General features: G+C 49.8%; 1 protein-coding gene across 4 annotated transcripts in view; it reads left to right on the top strand.

Annotated features, from left to right (window-relative positions):
- The window catches only part of LOC119974608 (unconventional myosin-XVIIIb-like), a 390682-nt gene that overhangs the window by 36711 nt on the left and 334920 nt on the right, over positions 1–19051 (top strand). For 2 of the 4 annotated variants that reach the window (XM_038813761.1, XM_038813683.1), the window contains exons 3-5: positions 2974–3120; positions 5551–6114; positions 16945–17011. In XM_038813761.1, coding sequence (XP_038669689.1) covers positions 2974–3120; positions 5551–6114; positions 16945–17011 — 778 coding nt within the window. The remainder of the gene's footprint in view (positions 1–2973; positions 3121–5550; positions 6115–16944; positions 17012–19051) is intronic. The other 2 variants (XM_038813847.1, XM_038813932.1) reach the window with 2 other exon arrangements.

Raw genomic sequence — 19051 nt, 5'->3', positions numbered from 1 at the left:
ATGTATCACTTGTGTTTTCAGGCACCGTTAGGGTTATTTCGGATAAATCTGGTTTAAGCAAGGTGTCTCACTCGTGCTGAGCACAGCTTGAAGGATTGAAGCAGTGATATCTGTCTCAGTGCAGTGTTGATGGTGGGTGGGAACTATTTTGGGGTTGTGTCTGAAGACACAAAGGGTTTACAGAGGGATTTAGACTGATTAAGTGATAAAACTTGGCAGATGGAATATAATAGAACAAAGAAAATTACAGCACAGGAACAGGCCCTTCGGCCCTCCCAGCCTGCGCTGATCCAGATCCTTTATCTAAACCTGTCTCCTATTTTCCAAGGTCTACTTCCCTCTGTTCCCCGCCCGTTCATATACCTGTCTAGATGCCTCTTAAATGATGCTATCGTGCCCGCCTCTACCACCTCCGCTGGTAAAGCGTTCCAGGCACCCACCACCCTCTGCGTAAAAAACCTTCCACGCACATCTCCCTTAAACTTTCCCCCTCTCACCTTGAAATCGTGACCCCTTGTAACTGACACCCCCACTCTTGGAAAAAGCTTGTTGCTATCCACCCTGTCCATACCTCTCATAATTTTGTAGACCTCAATCAGGTCCCCCTCAACCTCCGTCTTTCCAACGAAAACAATCCTAATCTACTCAACCTTTCTTCATTGCTAATGGAGGAAATTGTGACGTTCTGCACTTTGGTAGGAATAATAAAGGAGCTGAATATTACTTAAATGGAGATAGACTGCAGAAAGTTTCAGCACAGAGGGATTTTAGGGTTGCGCATCAATCACAGAAAGCTAGCATGCAAGTTCAGCAGGTAATAAGGAAGGCAATGGATTGTTGGTCTTTATTACAAAAGGAATGGAGTATAAAATAGGGAAGTCTTTTTAAAACTACACAAGGCACTAGTTAGACTAGATTTGGTCCAAGGATATCTTATCCAAAGAAAGATACATCGGCGTTGGAGGCAGCCCAGAGCAGGTTCAGTAGGTTCATCCTAGGTATGGAGGGATTTTATTATGAGGAGAGGTTGGGCCTGTACTAATTGGAGATTAGAAGAATGAGAGACAACCTTATTGAGACATAGAGGATTTTCAGGGGGTTTGACAGGGTAGATGCTGAGAGGTTGTTCCCCCATGCAGGAGAGTCTAGGATTCAAAGTAAGGTGTCGCCCATTTAAGACAGAGGTGAGGAGGAATTTATTTTCTCAGAGGATAGTGAATCTGTGGAATTCTTTACCGTAGAGAGCTGTAGAGGCTGGGTCATTGAGTGTGTTCAAGGCCGAGATAGACAGATTTTTAATCAATAAGAGAATCAAGGATTTTGAGGATAAGGCGGGAAAGTGGAGTCGCGGATTATCGCATCAGATCAGTCATGATCTCATTGAATGGCGGAGCAGACTCGATGGGCCGAAAGGCCTACTTCTGATCCATTGTCTTCTGGTCCTTTGGGATTCGGAGCACCGGAAAGAAAATGAGGTAGAGCTGGAGCATAGTGCGGTGAGTCTTGACTTTAGCACAGTGAGGAGGAGGCAGGGAAAAAATGTATGTAGAGTGGGGTAGTTGGATTGACTATGGACAAATGGCACTCAGTGGCAAAGATGGTGCGTGACTGCACCCGTCCTTGAGTTGAGGCCTGGAGCAGCCTGAGGTGTTGACCGACCCGAGTAGGCATTTTCTGGACACCATTGCTTACGCGGACCTGTCCTGGGGCCGTCTTTGGAAAATCCATGGCCAGAAATGTAAAAAGTGCCCTTAGATGCATTTTGATCACCCATGCATGTACCAGGTATGTGGGCAATTGCTTCAGTTATCCAGTAGATACACTGAATGTGTTCAGCAATCGTAGAATTATAGAATAGTGCAGGACAGAAAGGGGCAATTCGGCCCATCGAACTGGCATACTAAAGCCAAATCTGACCAAGAAACAGAATTGCCTGCGGTACTGGCAGTTCCCCTGAAACATATCCACACTCCCCCATATGCAATCCAGCATTCTATTTCCCATCCCTATGTCCTGTTGGATGAGGAGCCCCTGAATGAGCCGAATGTGCTTATTATAAGATGGATTGTGAATGCACACTGGGACTCTATTAATAAATATTGATGGGAGATGTGCTTTCAATACTGAGCATGTTGTGCATTGGCTCCACCAGAGATTATGCGCGTTAACTGATGAACTTTGAGTTTATATCATTCCTGGATCCTGTTTATGTTCTGTAGGGTCACAAGGTCTGAGGCCCCAAAGAATCACAGTGGACGATAATCCAAAATATATTTTTAAGAAACACTCTCGGCCATGTCAAACTGGGGCATTAACATTTTCCTGAACTCCCCCTGGGGTAGTGAAGGGGGAAAAGCAAACTTCTTCACCATCGCTTGACAATCATTCCCTGTTCGTCTCCTCGTGCGGACATTGGGCAAGGAGAGGATTAATTTTGACCGTGATGCACCTCTCATTTGACTAACTCAGAGGGGACCACCGTCCAGGGTTCTCAGGCAAAAGAAAGTGACCCCTTGGGGAGGGGTGACCCACAAACAGTGGGTCCCTCCCCTAGAATCCGGGGAAACCGCTGTGGCTGAAGAGCCTTACCGCCAAATGTTCGCACGTGAAAAGTGACCTCCTGGCGAAGCACTATTGGGAAAAGTGAGGGAGTTGATGCCTTGACGAAGGTGGGGAAAAAGTGGAGAAAAGGCATTGAGCGGAAGCCATCCCCCACCCCCCTCAAGTGGCCAGGATTTTCTGGTCTTGCTGCTGTCAATGGGCTTCCCATTGTTCGCTGGGGAACCCGCGGACAGGGAGTGGGGGGGGGGGGGGGGGGGGAGAGTTGCCTTCGACTTTCTCATTGAGTTAGGTCGTTTATAATTCAGACTTCATCGGCTGAACATGGATGATACAGAGAGAGCAGTGGTGGTGGGTGGGGGAATCGAGCGCAACTTTACTAAAATGGCTCTCGGTCAATTTGTACAAAAATAGATCAAGGAGGAAGAGCTACCCCGCCCCCCCGTGTCACCAGTCTCCCCTGTAGCTACTGCAGGATTCATTAAGCAGCTTGTCCGGGAAACAGAGAAGGAAGCGAAAGAGGCACGGGAACAAGAAAAGGAACGGAAATTCGAGCAACAGGTGAGTGTGCCCGAGAGGCCCACGTGGAATGAAGTGGGCGGGAGAGTGTGAAGGGAAGTAGGGGAGGATCCAACTGACGGGAGGATAATCTTAAAGGTGAAGAATACCCTGCAAAGTTTCTAATTGGATTTAGAATCGTAGAATCTATGACTCGTTAAAAGAGCTTGTCCCGTTCCATGTTTGGCAGCACAGCACTTGAATATTGCTGTAAAAAAAGAGACATGTTGTTGAAGCTTTTCATCTTGCACGAAGCAGAAAAACAAGAATGGCAAATGTCAAGCGATCACAATAATTTACACTACAGTGGAAAAGGGGTGCTAATTGGGTGGCAATTAGATTCTGATTGGCTGAGACGTTGCCTCGGAGAGAGCACCTATTTGCGATAATCAGTCGAGTTCATAGTGTCTCATTTACACTTGCTCGAAGAGACATACATTCATATACAGGGACCAGTTCTCTGCAAACAAAAGGAATATGTTCAAGCCGTGCACCTTTCTTTGAATTACCCAGGATCTTGAGGAACTTATAGTTCCCTATTACCTTCTCCATTGGCAATGCCTTGGCCAATCAGAGTTGAGTTGCCATCCAATCAGCACCCTTTTTATCTGTTGTGTAAATTGTCATAATTATTTGAAATTTAGCATTCTTGTGTTTGCCCCAATGAGTGCAAGGTGAAAAGCTTCAGCAACACGTCTCTCCTTTCAGTAAAATTCAAGTCCCATTCCTTCTTGCTCTTTACAGAAGGGCCTGTAAATATTCCCCTTTAAATATTTATCCAATTCCCTTTGAGAGTTACGATAGAATCTGTTTCCACCATAACTTTCAGGTGGTATATTCAAATCCCCACAACTCCCTTCACTTTGGTTTTTTGAGCACTATGATGTCGACAGGTAACAACTTTCCTCTACTGCCTTGAAAACAAGCACTGCTTATTTTTGTTGCTTTTTCCTGCAAAGTAAAATTGAAGTAAATATTTTAATTTCACTTGGCTAATTGACCATTTCCTCCCAAAATAGTTTGGCAGGAGGGTTTCCAACCCTGCAGAATTATGCTGGACTCTCTAGAGATTGAAGAGTAAAATCTCCAGAATACTGCGTGCCAAGATCATTGAGCAGTCAACAATCAATTTTTCTTTGAACGTTTTCATTTACTAGTTGTGAAAATATTGGAGGGGGGGGGGGGGGGGGGGGGGAAGGGGAGGGAAAGTGTGGTTTGGCTAACAGTCAGGATTCATCCAGTTGGGTGACTCTATTTACTTTCCAATTGGCCATGGGATGGTAGGATGCTGGAGTTCATGGTGATGAAACCACCAGAAATGCACCCAATCCGAGTTGGTAATCACCCATTCTCACGGCAATTGCTATCCTGGGCAGTAATTGTCTGGTTCTGTTATTTTGTCGGAAGTTCAGAAAACCACATCCTGATGTTGACACTGGACTTGGCCATGACTTTAAAGAGAGACGAGGAGCATTCTTGCTTCTCTGCTGGAAGCATGGTTTTGGATTTGGGTGGGATAAAGACACTGTATCTGGGTGTCACTGCCCGTTCTGCAATCCCTTTCTATCTCCGTTATTAACTCTGCCACCTCTTGTGGAAACCCCCGAGACCTCTGCGCCAACCCAACTCTGGCCCCTTGCACTTTCCTAAATTTCGTCACTCCATCACTGGTGGCTATGCCTTTCGCTGCCAAAGGCCTGGAATTCTTCTCGCTAACCTCTCCATCTCTCTCTTCCATTCCGACACAACTTAAAACCCACGCCTTAGACGAAGCTATCGGTCACCTGCCCTGATGGCTCTTTAAGTGGCCGAATGTTAAATTCTGGCCAGAAGTTTCTGGCTGTTTGCTGGTGGTGGGGTTCTCTGGTCGCGCCCCACCGGCAGCCTACCCCCCACCTGGGTTTCCCAGCAGCATGGGGAGGGGGCTTCAATGGGAAATCCCACCGACAGCGGTGGGAACACAGAATCCCGCCACCAGCAAATGGCGTTCCGCCTCCCGCTGCCCAGAAACACATGGCTGGGGACCGTAGAATCCAGCCCTCTGTTTAATAAGGTCACTGTGAAGAACCTTAGAACGTTTTAGTATGTTTAAGGTGCTAAATAAATACTAGCTATTGTTATGTTCATACATACCTGAGTGGCATCAGGATGTGATTGACTCATTGCAACATCGAACACTGATTTTAATTCCATGTCACGCTTCAATTAAAGGTGCAATACCATAACTAGTTAAAATCGTGCTAAAATGGGACAAAAGTATGTATCGTGGTTAAAGATGTTTTTTATTATTTGGAACAACATGTTTAATGTGTTCTTGTTTCTCCAGCTTTGATAATCTTGTGTGATCCACTGTGCATGCCGGAGATTAAGATGTTGTCATTCCACCCTTTTCATTGGTATTAACCTGAACCCTTCACCTGTCTCCCATTGCAGCGACCAGCTAAATTGGATGATAGTGTGGTTCAATATTTTTTACATTTAACTCAGAATGAATGCCAGCCGGTAGACGAGGCAATGGATAGAGGAACCCAGCTATTAGTAAACGGGCACCTTGGCGATGGGCCTGATGGTCGATCTGCGCCACCGCCAGAAACAAAGGCCACGCACAAACGGGCGAAACCGCTACGGAAACCGAAAGGCACCCAAGCGAGGACAGCATCGGCGGGACAATGCACCACGCAGCTGGAAAACACGGACACTCCTCAGCAAAACACTGAGCAAAACATCGGTTCATTCCCGAGCAGCCAAGGCCCGGTTGCTATGGAAACTACTCTCGGCACGCAGCAGCCCAGCAGAAAGGACGAGTTGTCAATGGAGAATTGGGATTTTCCACTGGACATGGGGAACGTTAGACAAGACGGACAAGAGCCCAGTTGTCCAGCACCTGAGAGACAAGAAGGGGAGAATATAGCGGAGCGCACCGGAGGAAACCTCATCAGTCAGGAAGCTAATCAGGAGGTTGTGGGAAGTCATGGGGAACAAGTGGATTTAGAGAAGGTAATTTTCACCTGCAACACTACCCGTGTTAAATGTTAACGTTCTCTTGTTTTTAAAGAAACATTTTATCGAAGGAATTTTCAAATATACACGTAACAAAGAAACCCCAAAACACAAACTCCAACCGCAGCAACAGGAAACAGCCATTCTCCCTGCACCACCCCCCCCCCCCAAACAAACAAACCCCCCCACCCCCCCCCCGCCGCCCCCGCCTTTTCTAGTTTTTCACCCAAAACGTTCCAGCCCAAACAAAAAAATGAACCCCCCCCCCCAACCTCCCCCCGCCCGCCGCCTGGCCTGTTGACTCAATACTCCTTAAAGAAGTCAAAGAACAGCTTCCACCTCGATCTTCTCCAAATGTAAAAACTCTGCCAAATCGCTCACCCATATCTCTGCCCTCAGTGGCTCCGGGTCCCGCCAGCACAACAGAATCTGTCACTGGGCTATCAGGGAGGCAAAGGTCAACACGTCGGCCACTCTCCCCAGCTGTACTCCCCAGATCCTCCGACATTCCAAATATCACCACCTCTGGACTCGTGGCTACCTCTAGCCCCAAAATCTTTGACATTAGTAAACTAGTATGGCAGGGGCGTGGGCACCGGAGCAATAGGTCAGAAGGTGAAAGCATTGAGGGGGAACTAGGGAATAGGGCCAGTATGGCTCTGAGGCAGAGCAGACAGGGAGATGTTGCTGAACACAGCAGGTCTGGTGGCTTGAAGTGCATATGTTTTAATGCAAGAAGTATTATGGGTAAGGCAGATGAACTTAGAGCTTGGATTAGTACTTGGAACTATGATGTTGTTGCCATTACAGAGACCTAGTTGAGGGAAGGACAGGATTGGCAGCTAAACATTCCAGGATTTAGATGTTTCAGACGGGATAGAGGGGGATGTAAAAGGGGTGGCGGAGTTGCGCTACTGGTTAGGGAGAATATCACAGCTGTACTATGGGAGGACACCTCAGAGGGCAGTGAGGCTACATGGGTAGAGATCAGGAATAAGAAGGGTGCAGTCACAATGTTGTGGGTTTACTACAGGCCTCCCAACAGCCAGCGGGAGATAGAGGAGTAGATAAGTCGACAGACTTTGGAAAAGAGTAAAAACAACAGGGTTGTTGTGATGGGAGACTTCAACTTCCCCAATATTGACTGGGACTCACTTAGTGCTCGGGGCTTAAACGGGGCAGTGTTTGTAAGGAGCATCCAGGAGGGCTTCTTAAAACAATATGTAGACAGTCCAACTAGGGAAGGGGCTGTACTGGACCTGGTATTGGGGAATGAGCCCGGCCAGGAGGTAGAAGTTTCAGTCGGGGAGCATTTCAGGAACAGTGGCCACAATTCAGTAAGTTTTAAAGTGCTGGTGGACAAAGATAAGAGTGGTCCTAGGGTGAATGTGCTAAATTGGGGGAAGGCTAATTATAACAATATTAGGAGGGAACTGAAGAATCTAGATTGGGGGCGGATGTTTGAGGGTAAATCAACATCTGACATGTGGGAGGCTTTCAAGTGTCAGTTGAAAGGAATTCAGGTCCGGCGTGTTCCCGAGAGGAAGAAGGATAAATACGGCAAATTTCAGGAACCTTGGATAACGAGAGTTATTGTAGGCCTCATCAAAAATAAAAAGGAGGCATTTGTCAGGGCTAGAAGGCTGGGAACAGACAAAGCCTGTGTGGAATAGAAGGAAAGTAGGAAGGAACTTAAGCAAGGAGTCAGGAGGGCCAGAAGGGGTCACGCAAAGTCATTGGCAAATAGGGTTAAGGAAAATCCTCAGGCTTTTTACACGTACATAAAAAGCAAGAGGTTAGCCAGGGAAAGGGTTGGCCCACTGAAGGATAGGCAAGGGAATTTATGTGTGGAGCCAGAGGAAATGGGTGAGGTATTCAATGAATACTTTGCATCAGTATTAACCAAAGAGAAGGAATTGGTGGATGTTGAGTCTGGAGAAGGGTGTGTAGACAGCCTGGGTCACATTGAGATCCAAAAAGACCAGATGTTGGGCATCTTGAAAAATATTAAGGTAGATAAGTCCCCAGGGCCTGATGGGATCTACCCCAGAATACTGAAGGAGGCGAGAGAAGAAATTGCTGAGGCCTTAACAAAAATCTTTGGATCCTCACTGTCTTCAGGTGAGGTCCCGGAGGACTGGAGAATAGCCAATGTTGTTCCTTTGTTTAAGAAGGGTAGCAAGGATAATCCAGGGAACTATAGGCCGGTGAACCTTACGCCAGTGGTACGGAAATTACTGGAGAGAATTCTTCGAGACAGGATCTACTCCCATTTGGAAGTAAATGGACATATTAGTGAGAGGCAGCATGGTTTTGTGATGGGAGGTCGTGTCTCACTAACTTGTTAGAGTTTTTCGAAGAGGTCACAAAGATGATTGATGCAGATAGGGCAGTGGATGTTGTCCATATGGACTTCAGTAAGGATTGAAAGTCAGAGAGATCTAGGTGTACAGGTCCTGAAAGGGGCAACACAGGTGGAGAAGGTAGTCAAGAAGGCATACGGCATGCTTGCCTTCATTAACCGGGGCATTGAGTATAAGAATTGGCAAGTCATGTTACAGCTGTATAGAACCTAAGTTAGGCCACACTTGGAGTATAGTGTTCAATTCTGGTCGCCACACTACTAGAAGGATGTGGTGGCTTTAGAGAGGGTGCAGAAGAGATTTACCAGGATGTTGCCTGGTATGAAGGGCATTAGCTATGAGGAGAGGTTGAATAAACTCGGTTTGTTCTCCCTGGAACGACGGAGGTTGAGGGGCGACCTGATAGAGGTCTACAAAATTATGAGGGGCATAGACAGAGTGGATAGTCAGAGGCTTTTCCCCAGGGTAGAGGGGTCAGTTACTCAGAGGCATAGGTTGAAGGTGTGAGGGGCAAGGTTTCGAGTAGATGTACGAGGCAAGTTTTTTTACACAGAGGGTAGTGGGTGCCTGGAACTCGCTGCCGGAGGAGATGGTGGAAGCAGGGACGATAGTGGCATTTAAGGGGCATCTTGACAAATACATGAATAGGATGGGAATAGAGGGATACAGACCCAGGAAGTGTAGAAGATTTTAGTTTGGATGGGCAGCATGGTCGGCGCAGGCTAAGAGGGCCGAAGTGCCTGTTCCTGTGCTGTGCTTTCCTTTGTTCTTTGTTCTTAGGTCCGCAAATCTCATCCAAAACCCACTCAACCGTGGACATGCCCAAAACATGTGGACATGATTTACTCCCCCTATCCCCTCCCCATCCGCACAGCACCCACACCTGTCCACCACCCCCGATCAGCACCCACACCTGTCCACCACCCCCGATCAGCACCCACACCTGTCCACCACCCCCCGATCAGTACCCACACCTGCCCACCAGCCTCCGATCAGCACCCACACCTGTCCACCAGCCCCCGATCAGCACCCACACCTGTCCACCACCTCGATCAGCACCCACACCTGTCCACCACCCCCCGATCAGCACCCACACCTGTCCACCACCCCCGATCAGTACCCACACCTGTCCACCACCCCCGATCAGTACCCACACCTGTCCACCACCCCGCAATCAGTACCCACACCTGTCCACCACCCCCGATCAGTACCCACACCTGTCCGCCACCCCCGATCAGTACCCACACCTGTCCACCACCCCCGATCAGTACCCACACCTGTCCACCACCCCGCAATCAGTACCCACACCTGTCCACCACCCCCGATTAGCACCCATACCTGTCCACCACCCCCGATCTGTACCCACACCTGTCCACCAGCTCCGATCAGCACCCACACCTGCCCACCACCCCCGATCAGCACCCACACCTGCCACCACCCCCGATCAGCACCCACACCGGTCATCCACCCCCGATCAGCACCCACACCTGCCCACCACCCCCAATCAGCACCCACACCTGCCCACCACCCCCAATCAGCACCCACACCTGCCCACCACCCCCGATCAGCACCCACACCTGCCCACCACCCCCGATCAGCACCCACACCTGCCCACCACCCCCGATCAGTACCCACACCTGTCCACCATCCTTGATCAGCACCCACACCTGCCCACCACCCCCGATCAGCACCCACACCTGCCCACCACCCCCGATCAGCACCCACACCTGTCCACCACCCCCGATTAGCACCCACACCTGCCCACCAGCCCCCGATCAGCACCCACACCTGTCCACCATCCTTGATCAGCACCCACACCTGCCCACCACCCCCCGATCAGTACCCACACCTGTCCACCACCCCCGATCAGTACCCACACCTGCCCACCACCCCCGATCAGTACCAACTCATCCTGGATACCAATAGTTGGGCCCTTGTGCAGCATTTTAAATTGGATAAGGCCGAGTCTTGCACATGACGAAGGTGCATTAACCCTCCGCAAATCTTCACTCCATACTGCTCCACCCAGCTCCTCCTCTCCTGCTTACGCCTAATCTCATCCACGGGAGCACTGTCTCTCTTCAACAGCTCCCCATATATATCTGCAACTCTGCCCTTCCCTATTTCATCCTCGGACAGGAGTTTATCCTGAGGCACCGGGGGGAGGCAGTATCGGAAATGATGGCACCTCCTTCCTCATGACGTCTCTAACCTACAGATACCTGAACCCGTTCCCCTTCGGCAACTGGTACGTCCCCTCCAGCTCATCCAGGTCTGCAAACGTCTCTCCAATGAACAAATCCCAAAATTATTCTAACCCCACTTGCCGTCACCCCCAGAACCAACCCCACCGGCAAAAACCTATGATTATCCCAAATCGGCGCACACAGAGACCTGCCTCCCATTCCAAAGTGCTGCCGACTCCGGATCCAAACCCTCAGTTCTGATACCGCCACCGGGCCTGTAGATAACCTGACCAGTGAGAACGGAAGTGGCACCAACAATAGTTCCCTCAAACGAGTCCCCTGACATGACGCTATCTCCATCAACCCTACACACCGACTGCTCCTCCACCGCCCATTCCTAACCATTGCAATGTTTGCTGCCCAATAGTAATTCAGCAAGCTCGGCAACGCTACCCCCCCCCCCCCCCCCCCCCCCCCCCCCCACCCCCCCAACCACCACCCCACCGATCCCTCTCCAAGGAAACACTCATAACCTGCGGAACCTTCGCTGCCCACGTGAACCTCAAAGTCATCCCATTGACCTTCCTAAAGAAAGGACTTGGGCACAAAAATCGGGAGGTTCTGGAACACAAACAAAAACTTCAGCAACACTTTAATACCATCTGGACCCGACCAACCAATGATAACGGCAGCACATACCACCTCTTAAAGTCGGTCTTCCTTCCCTCCACCAACCTGCAGCTGGGCCTAACTGCACGCCATCTTTGTCCCAAAGTCAGGGCAAAGAGCAACGAGGAGAGCCGACACCGCTGCCCTGTCCCCTGGTGCTACCTAAAGTACTCCGAGCTGACCTTGTTAGTCCAAACACTCGCCTTAGGTGCCTGATACAACAGCCAAAACCAGTCCTCAAATCCCTGACCAAACCCGAAACGCCCCATCACTTTGAATAGGTTTGCCCACTCCATCCGATTGGAAGCATTCTCCGCGTCCATCGCCAAGACCACTTCAGATTCTCTTCCCTTCGTGGGCATCATAATTACATTAGTCAGCTTCGTCCATTTGCCAACAGCTGCCGCCCCTTCACAAACTCTGCCTGACCCTCAGTCTCAACCCCAGCACACAACCCTCTATCCGAGTTGCCAGCACTTTCGCCAACAACTTTGCACCGACCTACATTGAACGCGAGATCGGGCAGTACGATCCTCACTGCTCTGGGTCCTTCTCCTTCCTTAAAGTAAGCAATATCGAAGCCTGGAACAGCATGGGGGGAAGCTCTCCCCTCTCAATCAGCTCATTATACATCTTGATTAGGAGGGGCGCCAGATCCGACCCAAACTTCTTGTAAAACTCGACTGGAAACCCATCCGGGCCCAGGGCCGTCCCCGCCTGCATCTACCCCACGCAGTCCCTCACCTCCCTCAACCCGATCAGGGCCCCCTGTCCCTGCACCTTCACCTCCTCCACCCTCGGAAACTCCAGCCCATCCAAAAACCACCTCATCCCTTCACCCCCACTGGAGGCTCAAAACCGCCGTGCCCCTATCATTTCTCATCCTCCCAATCTCTGCTTCCTCAGCTGGTACGCTAGCATCCTGCTGACTTTCTCCCTGCACTCATTTACTGCCCTTCTGGCTCTACGCAATTGGCCCACTGCCTTTCCTGTGGACACCAGTCCAAACTCCATCTGAAACCTCTTACTCTCTTTTAGTAACACCTCCTCATGTGCCACCGAGTACCTCCGGTCCACCCTCCGAATGGTCTACACCAACCTCAACCTCTCAGCCCGTTCCGCTCTCTCCCTGTGTGTCCGAATAGAGATAAACTCCCCTCTTACCACCGCCTTCAGTGCCTCCCACAGCATGGAGGTGGTAACCTCCCCAGTCTTAGTTCTGGATGGTCACCCTCACCGTCTCGCAAACCCCCTTATCCAACCTTCACTGAGGCTGCTGGGTATCCCCTTCGCCACCCGCAAGTCCACCCAATGCGGCGCATGGTCCGACATCACAATCGCCGAATACTCCAATTCAACCACTCCTGCCATCAGTGACAAGGAAATCAATCCGGGATAGACCCGGTGCACATGCAAAAAATACCCAGACTCCTTCACCCTCAGCCTCTTAGACCGCTTGGGTGCGCCCCCCCCCCCCCCCCCCTTCCTCCAGCCCCCCATATGTTCCATAAACCCTAACAGCTCCTTTGCCATATCCAAAACCTTCAGGGACCCTGGGCCCGACCGTTCCAACCTAGGATTCAGCACCATATTAAATTCCCCCCTGCGTGTCCAGGTCCGGAATCTTTGCTAAAACTCGCCTCAGATATACCACGTCGTCCCAATGTGGGACATATGTTTTCACCAGTGCCATAGGGGTCACCTCCAACTTCCCACTCACCATCACTATTCTACCCCCTGGGGCAGTCACAATATTTCCCACCTCAAAGGCCATCCTCTTATTGATCAACGACGCCACCCCCCTCGTCTTCATAACCAACCCAGAATGGAACACCTGCCCCATCTAACCCTTCCTCAGCCTTGTTTGCTCCATCAACTTCAGGTGCGTCTCCTGAATAAACACGCCTGCATTTAAACCATTTAAATACGCGAAAACACGAGACCTTTTAACTGGGTCCTTCAAACTCCAAATGTTCCACGTAATCAACTGGGTGGGGTGGGGGGGGGGGGGGCTCCCCATCCCCCAAACCCCTCTCGCTGATCAGCCATAGCCCCTCTTTAACCAGCTCCCCAGGTCCACACGTCCAGCTCCCCAGGTGCACGCCTCGTCTAACCTCTAGCCCGCCCCAGGATGTCCGCCGCCATTCCCCCTTAACCAACTACGCCACACCAACTCAGCATCTCCCCTCCCCACTCCCCTCCTCCCTTAAACAAAGAAAATGAAAACCCAGCCACACCCCCTCACCCACTCCCTCCACAGATCGACCCCCCCACTTCACCCCCATTAACCAGTTAGTATGGTGACCCCACTCGAGGCCGCCATCTACCACCATTTCCCCCCTCCCCCCCCCAGCTGCCCTTTACCCTCAATTCCCCCAAAACAGTAAAACACACTTCCCCAGTCTGCACCCAAACACAGTAAATACAACCGTCCGTCCAGCGTACACACCCATATTCCCCATATTGGCATCTCCAAAGTTCATTGGCCTCACAATCCTCTCAGTCCATGGTCTCGCCTAAATTCAGTCTCCTCCTCCGGCATGTCAAAATAAAACTCTTGATTCTGGTGCGTAACCCACAGAAGAACAGAATGTGACTCCCCAAACTTCACTCTTTCCTCGTAGAGGGCGGCCTTGATCCAAAGGAACCCGGCCTGCCGCACCCAGGTCCTGGCAAATCCGCAACACGTTTCAGTCCCAGGTGAACTTTCTCCTTTCCTTCGCCCATCTCAGAACCTTCTCCTTATCGAGCAAACGACCATCGCCCTCAGCGGCTCCCCCATTTTCGGTCTCTTCCTCCACACCCTGCGAGCTCACTCCACCTCGGGGGGGGGGGGGGGAGGATGGTCAAAGACCCCCTCCCCACCGACTTCTCGGACATATTTACCTTCTTCTCCCTCAGCTGCCTCAGGTTCTCCACCATGAGCACCATCTCTGCCTCCAACGAGGCCAGCCGGTCCTCATGTTCCACCACTGACCCCTCCATCTTCTGGAGCCCCGAACTCTGCATCCTCCAGCCTCTGCTCCACTCTGAGATGCTCCACCCCCTTCGCCAGGTCCTCTGAGGCCTCCTGCCTTTGCTGCTGCAGCTTAGCACTCAAGAAATCCACCAGTTGCTCAGTAGACCACTGGGTGGGCAATGACGCCCCCAGAGCCCTCTGCCATCTTTCCCTCTGTCGCACTTTGAAAACCCCCCAGCCAGACTGCTGCCTCTTGCTTGTTGCACTCCTCATCTGATAAGCATAAACTGGCCCCACCGGAGGAGCACTTCTATCTCTCAGTGCTCGTGCACCTCACACCAGAAAACACCTGTTAAATTGGGTGAAAAAAGACCAGTTCCACCTTGAGCGGGAGCCACCAAATGTGCGACCAATCACTCTTTGGCCGCCACTGGAAGTCCAAAATGTTAACGTTGTCTAATGTAAAGTCTCCATAGTTCCAGATGACCACAGGGTGCTTTTCCCTTTGAGGGCGAGAGCTGACTGGTAGCGATTTAAACTGAGGGTCACCATACCTCAGGCGAGGGGCAAGGGTGAGAAGGCAGGGCCTCAGCCAGTACGGGAATTGAACCTGCGCCGCTGGCCTCACTCTGCATCACAAACTAACTGTCCAGCCAACTGAGCTAAATTGGCTGGTTAGCTCTGTTGGCTGGATGGCTGGTTCTTGATGCAGAGCGACGTCAACAGCACAGACTCAATTCCTGTACTAGCTGAGGTTATTCACGAAGGACCCGCCTCCTCAACCTTGCCTCTCACCTGAGGTGAAAGGTTAAATCACCACCAGTCAGCTCTCCCTCTCTCAAAAAGACGGGGAGGGGAGCAGCCTATGAGACTTTGGCGAAGTTCCTTTTCAAATGGCAGTAGTCGGAATGCGGAAACTTACTCTCGGATTGCACTGAATGCTTTTTGCAGATGCGGCTCATGGAAAGATAGGTGATCTGATTCCAGGTTTTCCCAAGAGGAAACTCAATATTCTGACTAATATCCCCTTTTGGGGATGACTGTTGTTTGACGCCAGGGGATTCCCGCCCCCAATGGGTGTTGCAAAGCATTTTGTGTGTGTGCCCGATTGGTCCGGGTTGCCTGCTGTGTGTGTTGAGTTGTGTGCAGGGACCCTCCCATGTTGCGTTTGGGCAGGGGGGAGGTTGAGGATTTAAAAAATGGCGTCCTGATCTCTTGCTAAAATGGGGAGCACCGCTCACCGGCCTCGGCAGAGTGGTCCCCGTTCAGGCCCAAGATTCAACGCGAGTCTCGCGTTGGATAGCAATGTGTTTGTTGGCACTGCCGAAAATCACGGGGCTAAGAGTGCTCGCTCGGGCACTTTGTTCCCTTTTGGGAATATCATGCCCATATTCTCCTTTTGCAGGAACATTCTCCACTGTCCATGGTCTGTATTCCAGAAGTGATTACATAAGAACATAAGAACTAGGAGCAGGAGTAGGCCATCTGGCCCCTCGAGCCTGCTCCACCATTCAATGTGATCATGACTGATCTTTTGTGGACTCAGCTCCACTTTCCGGCCCAAACACCATAACCCTTAATCCCTTTATTCTTCAAAAAACTATCTATCTTTATCTTAAAAACATTTAATGAAGCAGCCTCAACTGCTTCACTGGGCAAGGAATTCCATAGATTCACAACCCTTTGGGTGAAGAAGTTCCTCCTAAACTCAGTCCTAAATCTACTTCTCCTTATTTTGAGGCTATGCCCCGTAGTTCTGTTTTCACCCGCCAGTGGAAACAACCTACCCGCATCTATCCTATCTATTCCCGTCATAATTTTATATGTTTCTATAATGTCCCCCCTCATCCTTCTAAATTCCAACGAGTACAGTCCCAGTCTACTCAATCTCTCCTCATAATCCAACCCCTTCAGATCTGGGATTAACCTAGTGAATCTCCTCTGCACACCCTCCAGCGCCAGTACGTCCTTTCTCAAGTAAGGAGACCAAAACTGAACACAATACTCCAGGTGTGGCCTCACTAACACCTTATACAATTGCAACATAACCTCCCTAGTCTTAAACTCCATCCCTCTAGCAATGAAGGACAAAACTCCATTTGCCTTCTTAATCACCTGTTGCACCTGCAAACCAACTTTTTGCGACTCATGCACTAGCACACCGAGGTCTCTCTGCACAGCAGCATGTTTTAATATTTTATCATTTAAATAATAATCCCTTTTACTGTTATTCTGAACAAAATGGATAACCTCACATTTGTCAGCATTGTATTCCATCTGCCAGACCCTAGCCCATTCACTTAACCTATCCAAATCTCTCTGCAGACTTCCAGTATCCTCTGCACTTTTTGCTTTACCACTCATCTTAGTGTCGTCTGCAAACTTGGACACATTGCCCTTGGTGCCCAACTCTAAATCATCTACGTAAATTGTGAACAATTGTGGGCCCAACACGGATCCCTGAGGGACACCACTAGCAACTGATTACCAACCAGCGAAACACCCATTAATCCCCACTCTTTGCTTTCTATTAATTAACCAATCCTCTATCCATGCTACTACTTTACCCTTCATGCCATGCATCTTTATCTTATGCAGCAATGAAATACGATTCAGCTGAACTTGAATTTGCTGTTTTCTTTGTTTGTAGGTGAATGGCGATATTTGGTATGAGACTGACCAGGTCTGGTATGTCAACAAAGAAGGATTTACGTTAGGTAACTATTCTATAGTCTTGATAATCTGTTAAATTGTGGATGCTCTGATAGAATCCAGATAAAATTCTGAAAGGCATGAGCACCTAATCTTTCTTCCAATTAATGCCTTGCTGAAGTATTAATAAGGAATTAGCTGCAGCCGGGGCTGAGCATCAGTGGGTTGATCTGGAGGAAGAACACGTCCCTCTCCATTGAGTAGGGTTGCCAACCCTCCAGGATTGGCCAGGGGTCACCAGGAATTGAAGATAAAATGTCAGGACAAAGCTGGGCGCAATCCCGGTGGAAAATCATCGTGACATTAAAAAAAATTGTTTTCTTTGTCATTTTAAGGCCATAAGAAATAGGAACAGGAGTAGGCCATTCGGCCCCTCAAGCCTGCTCCACCATTCAATAGGAACATGGCTAATCCGACATTCCTCACGTCCACTTTCCTGCCCTTTCCCTGGAACCCTTGATTCCCAAGAATCTATCCATCTCAGCCTTGTAAGAAGTCTTACAACACCAAGTTAAAGTCCAACAGGCTTATTTGGAATCACTAGCTTATGGAGCATAGCTCCTTCGTCAGGCGTGTCGCGGTCAAACATCATTTAAAAAAATCATTTACGGGATGTGGGTGTCGCTGGTTAGGCCATCATTTATTGCTCATCCCTGGTTGCCCTTCAAAAGGAGGGAGCACCAGGATGTTGCCCAAGTGACAGTGAAGGAGCGGCGATATATTTCTAAGCCACATTTGGAATACTGCGTGCAGTTCTGGTCGCCACATTACCAGAAGGATGTGGATGCTTTGGAGAGGGTGCAGAGGAGGTTCACCAGGATGTTGCCTGGTGTGGAGGGTGCTAGCTATGAGGAAAGGTTGAGTAGATTAGGATTGTTTTCGTTGGAAAGACGGAGGTTGAGGGGGACCTGATTGAGGTATACAAAATTATGAGAGGTATGGACAGGGTGGATAGCAACAAGCTTTTTCCAAGAGTGGGAGTGTCAGTTACAAGGGGGTCACAATTTCAAGGTGAGAGGGGGAAAGTTTAAGGGAGATGTGCGTGGAAAGTTTTTTACGCCGAGGGTGGTGGGTGCCTGGAACGCTTTACCAGCGGAGGTGGTAGAGGCGGGCACGATATCATCATTTAAGAGGCATCTAGACAGGTATATGAACGGGCGGGGAACAGAGGGAAGTAGACCTTGGAAAATAGGTTTATATAAAGGATCTGGATTGGCGCAGGCTGGGAGGGCCGAAGAGCCTGTTCCTGTGCTGTAATTTTCTTTGTTCTTTTTATCTTACTGTTGGATCTTGTGTATAAAATGGCCATCGAGGGGAGACAGTGGTGTAGTGGTATTATTGCTGGATTAGTAATCCAGCTGCTTGAGGTAATACTCTGGGGAGCCAGGTTCAAATCCTACTGTGGCAGATGATGGAATTTGAATCCAATAAAAACCTGGAATTAAATAGATCAATTGCTGTGAAAACTGCATCTGGTTCAGCCATTTGCTATCCTTACCTGCTCTGGCCCCCCAAATGACTCCAAATCCACAACAATGTGGGTTGACCTTTAAATGTCCTCTGAAAGTGAGACATTCAATTCAAAGCTTTGACAAAGAGTCATTGGACTCGAAACGTTAGCTCTTTTCTCTCCTGATAGATGCTGCCAGACCTGCTGAGATTTTCCAGCATTTTCTCTTTCGATTCAATTCAAAGAGCTTTTTCAGCAACACCCACACCCATTGAATTTTCTTTTACCTGCTTAGCAACTGTGATTGTACTTTGGTGGAATTTTCCCAAAGAATTGTCAACGTGTCTGGTTCTGACTGAAAACCGGTGTGTTTCTCTCCAGAAACACAGCAGGATTTCTGACCAGGGTTGGAGACTCGCCCGGGCCCGGCGTCAATCCCGCCCCCGCCGTGTCCCGAATTCTCCGCCACCCGAGATTTGGCGGGGGCGGGAATCGTGCCGCACCAGTCGGCGGGCCCTCCGCGGCGATTCGCCGGAGTCCCGCCGCTGACAAGCCTCCCCCGCCGGCGTGGATTAAACCACCTACCTTACCGGCG

The sequence above is a fragment of the Scyliorhinus canicula genome, chromosome 1 (genome assembly GCF_902713615.1).
Source record: "Scyliorhinus canicula chromosome 1, sScyCan1.1, whole genome shotgun sequence".
NCBI lineage: Eukaryota > Metazoa > Chordata > Chondrichthyes > Carcharhiniformes > Scyliorhinidae > Scyliorhinus > Scyliorhinus canicula.
The sequence above is the reverse complement of the archived record's forward strand: the minus strand, read 5'-3'. Positions and strand labels throughout refer to the sequence as shown.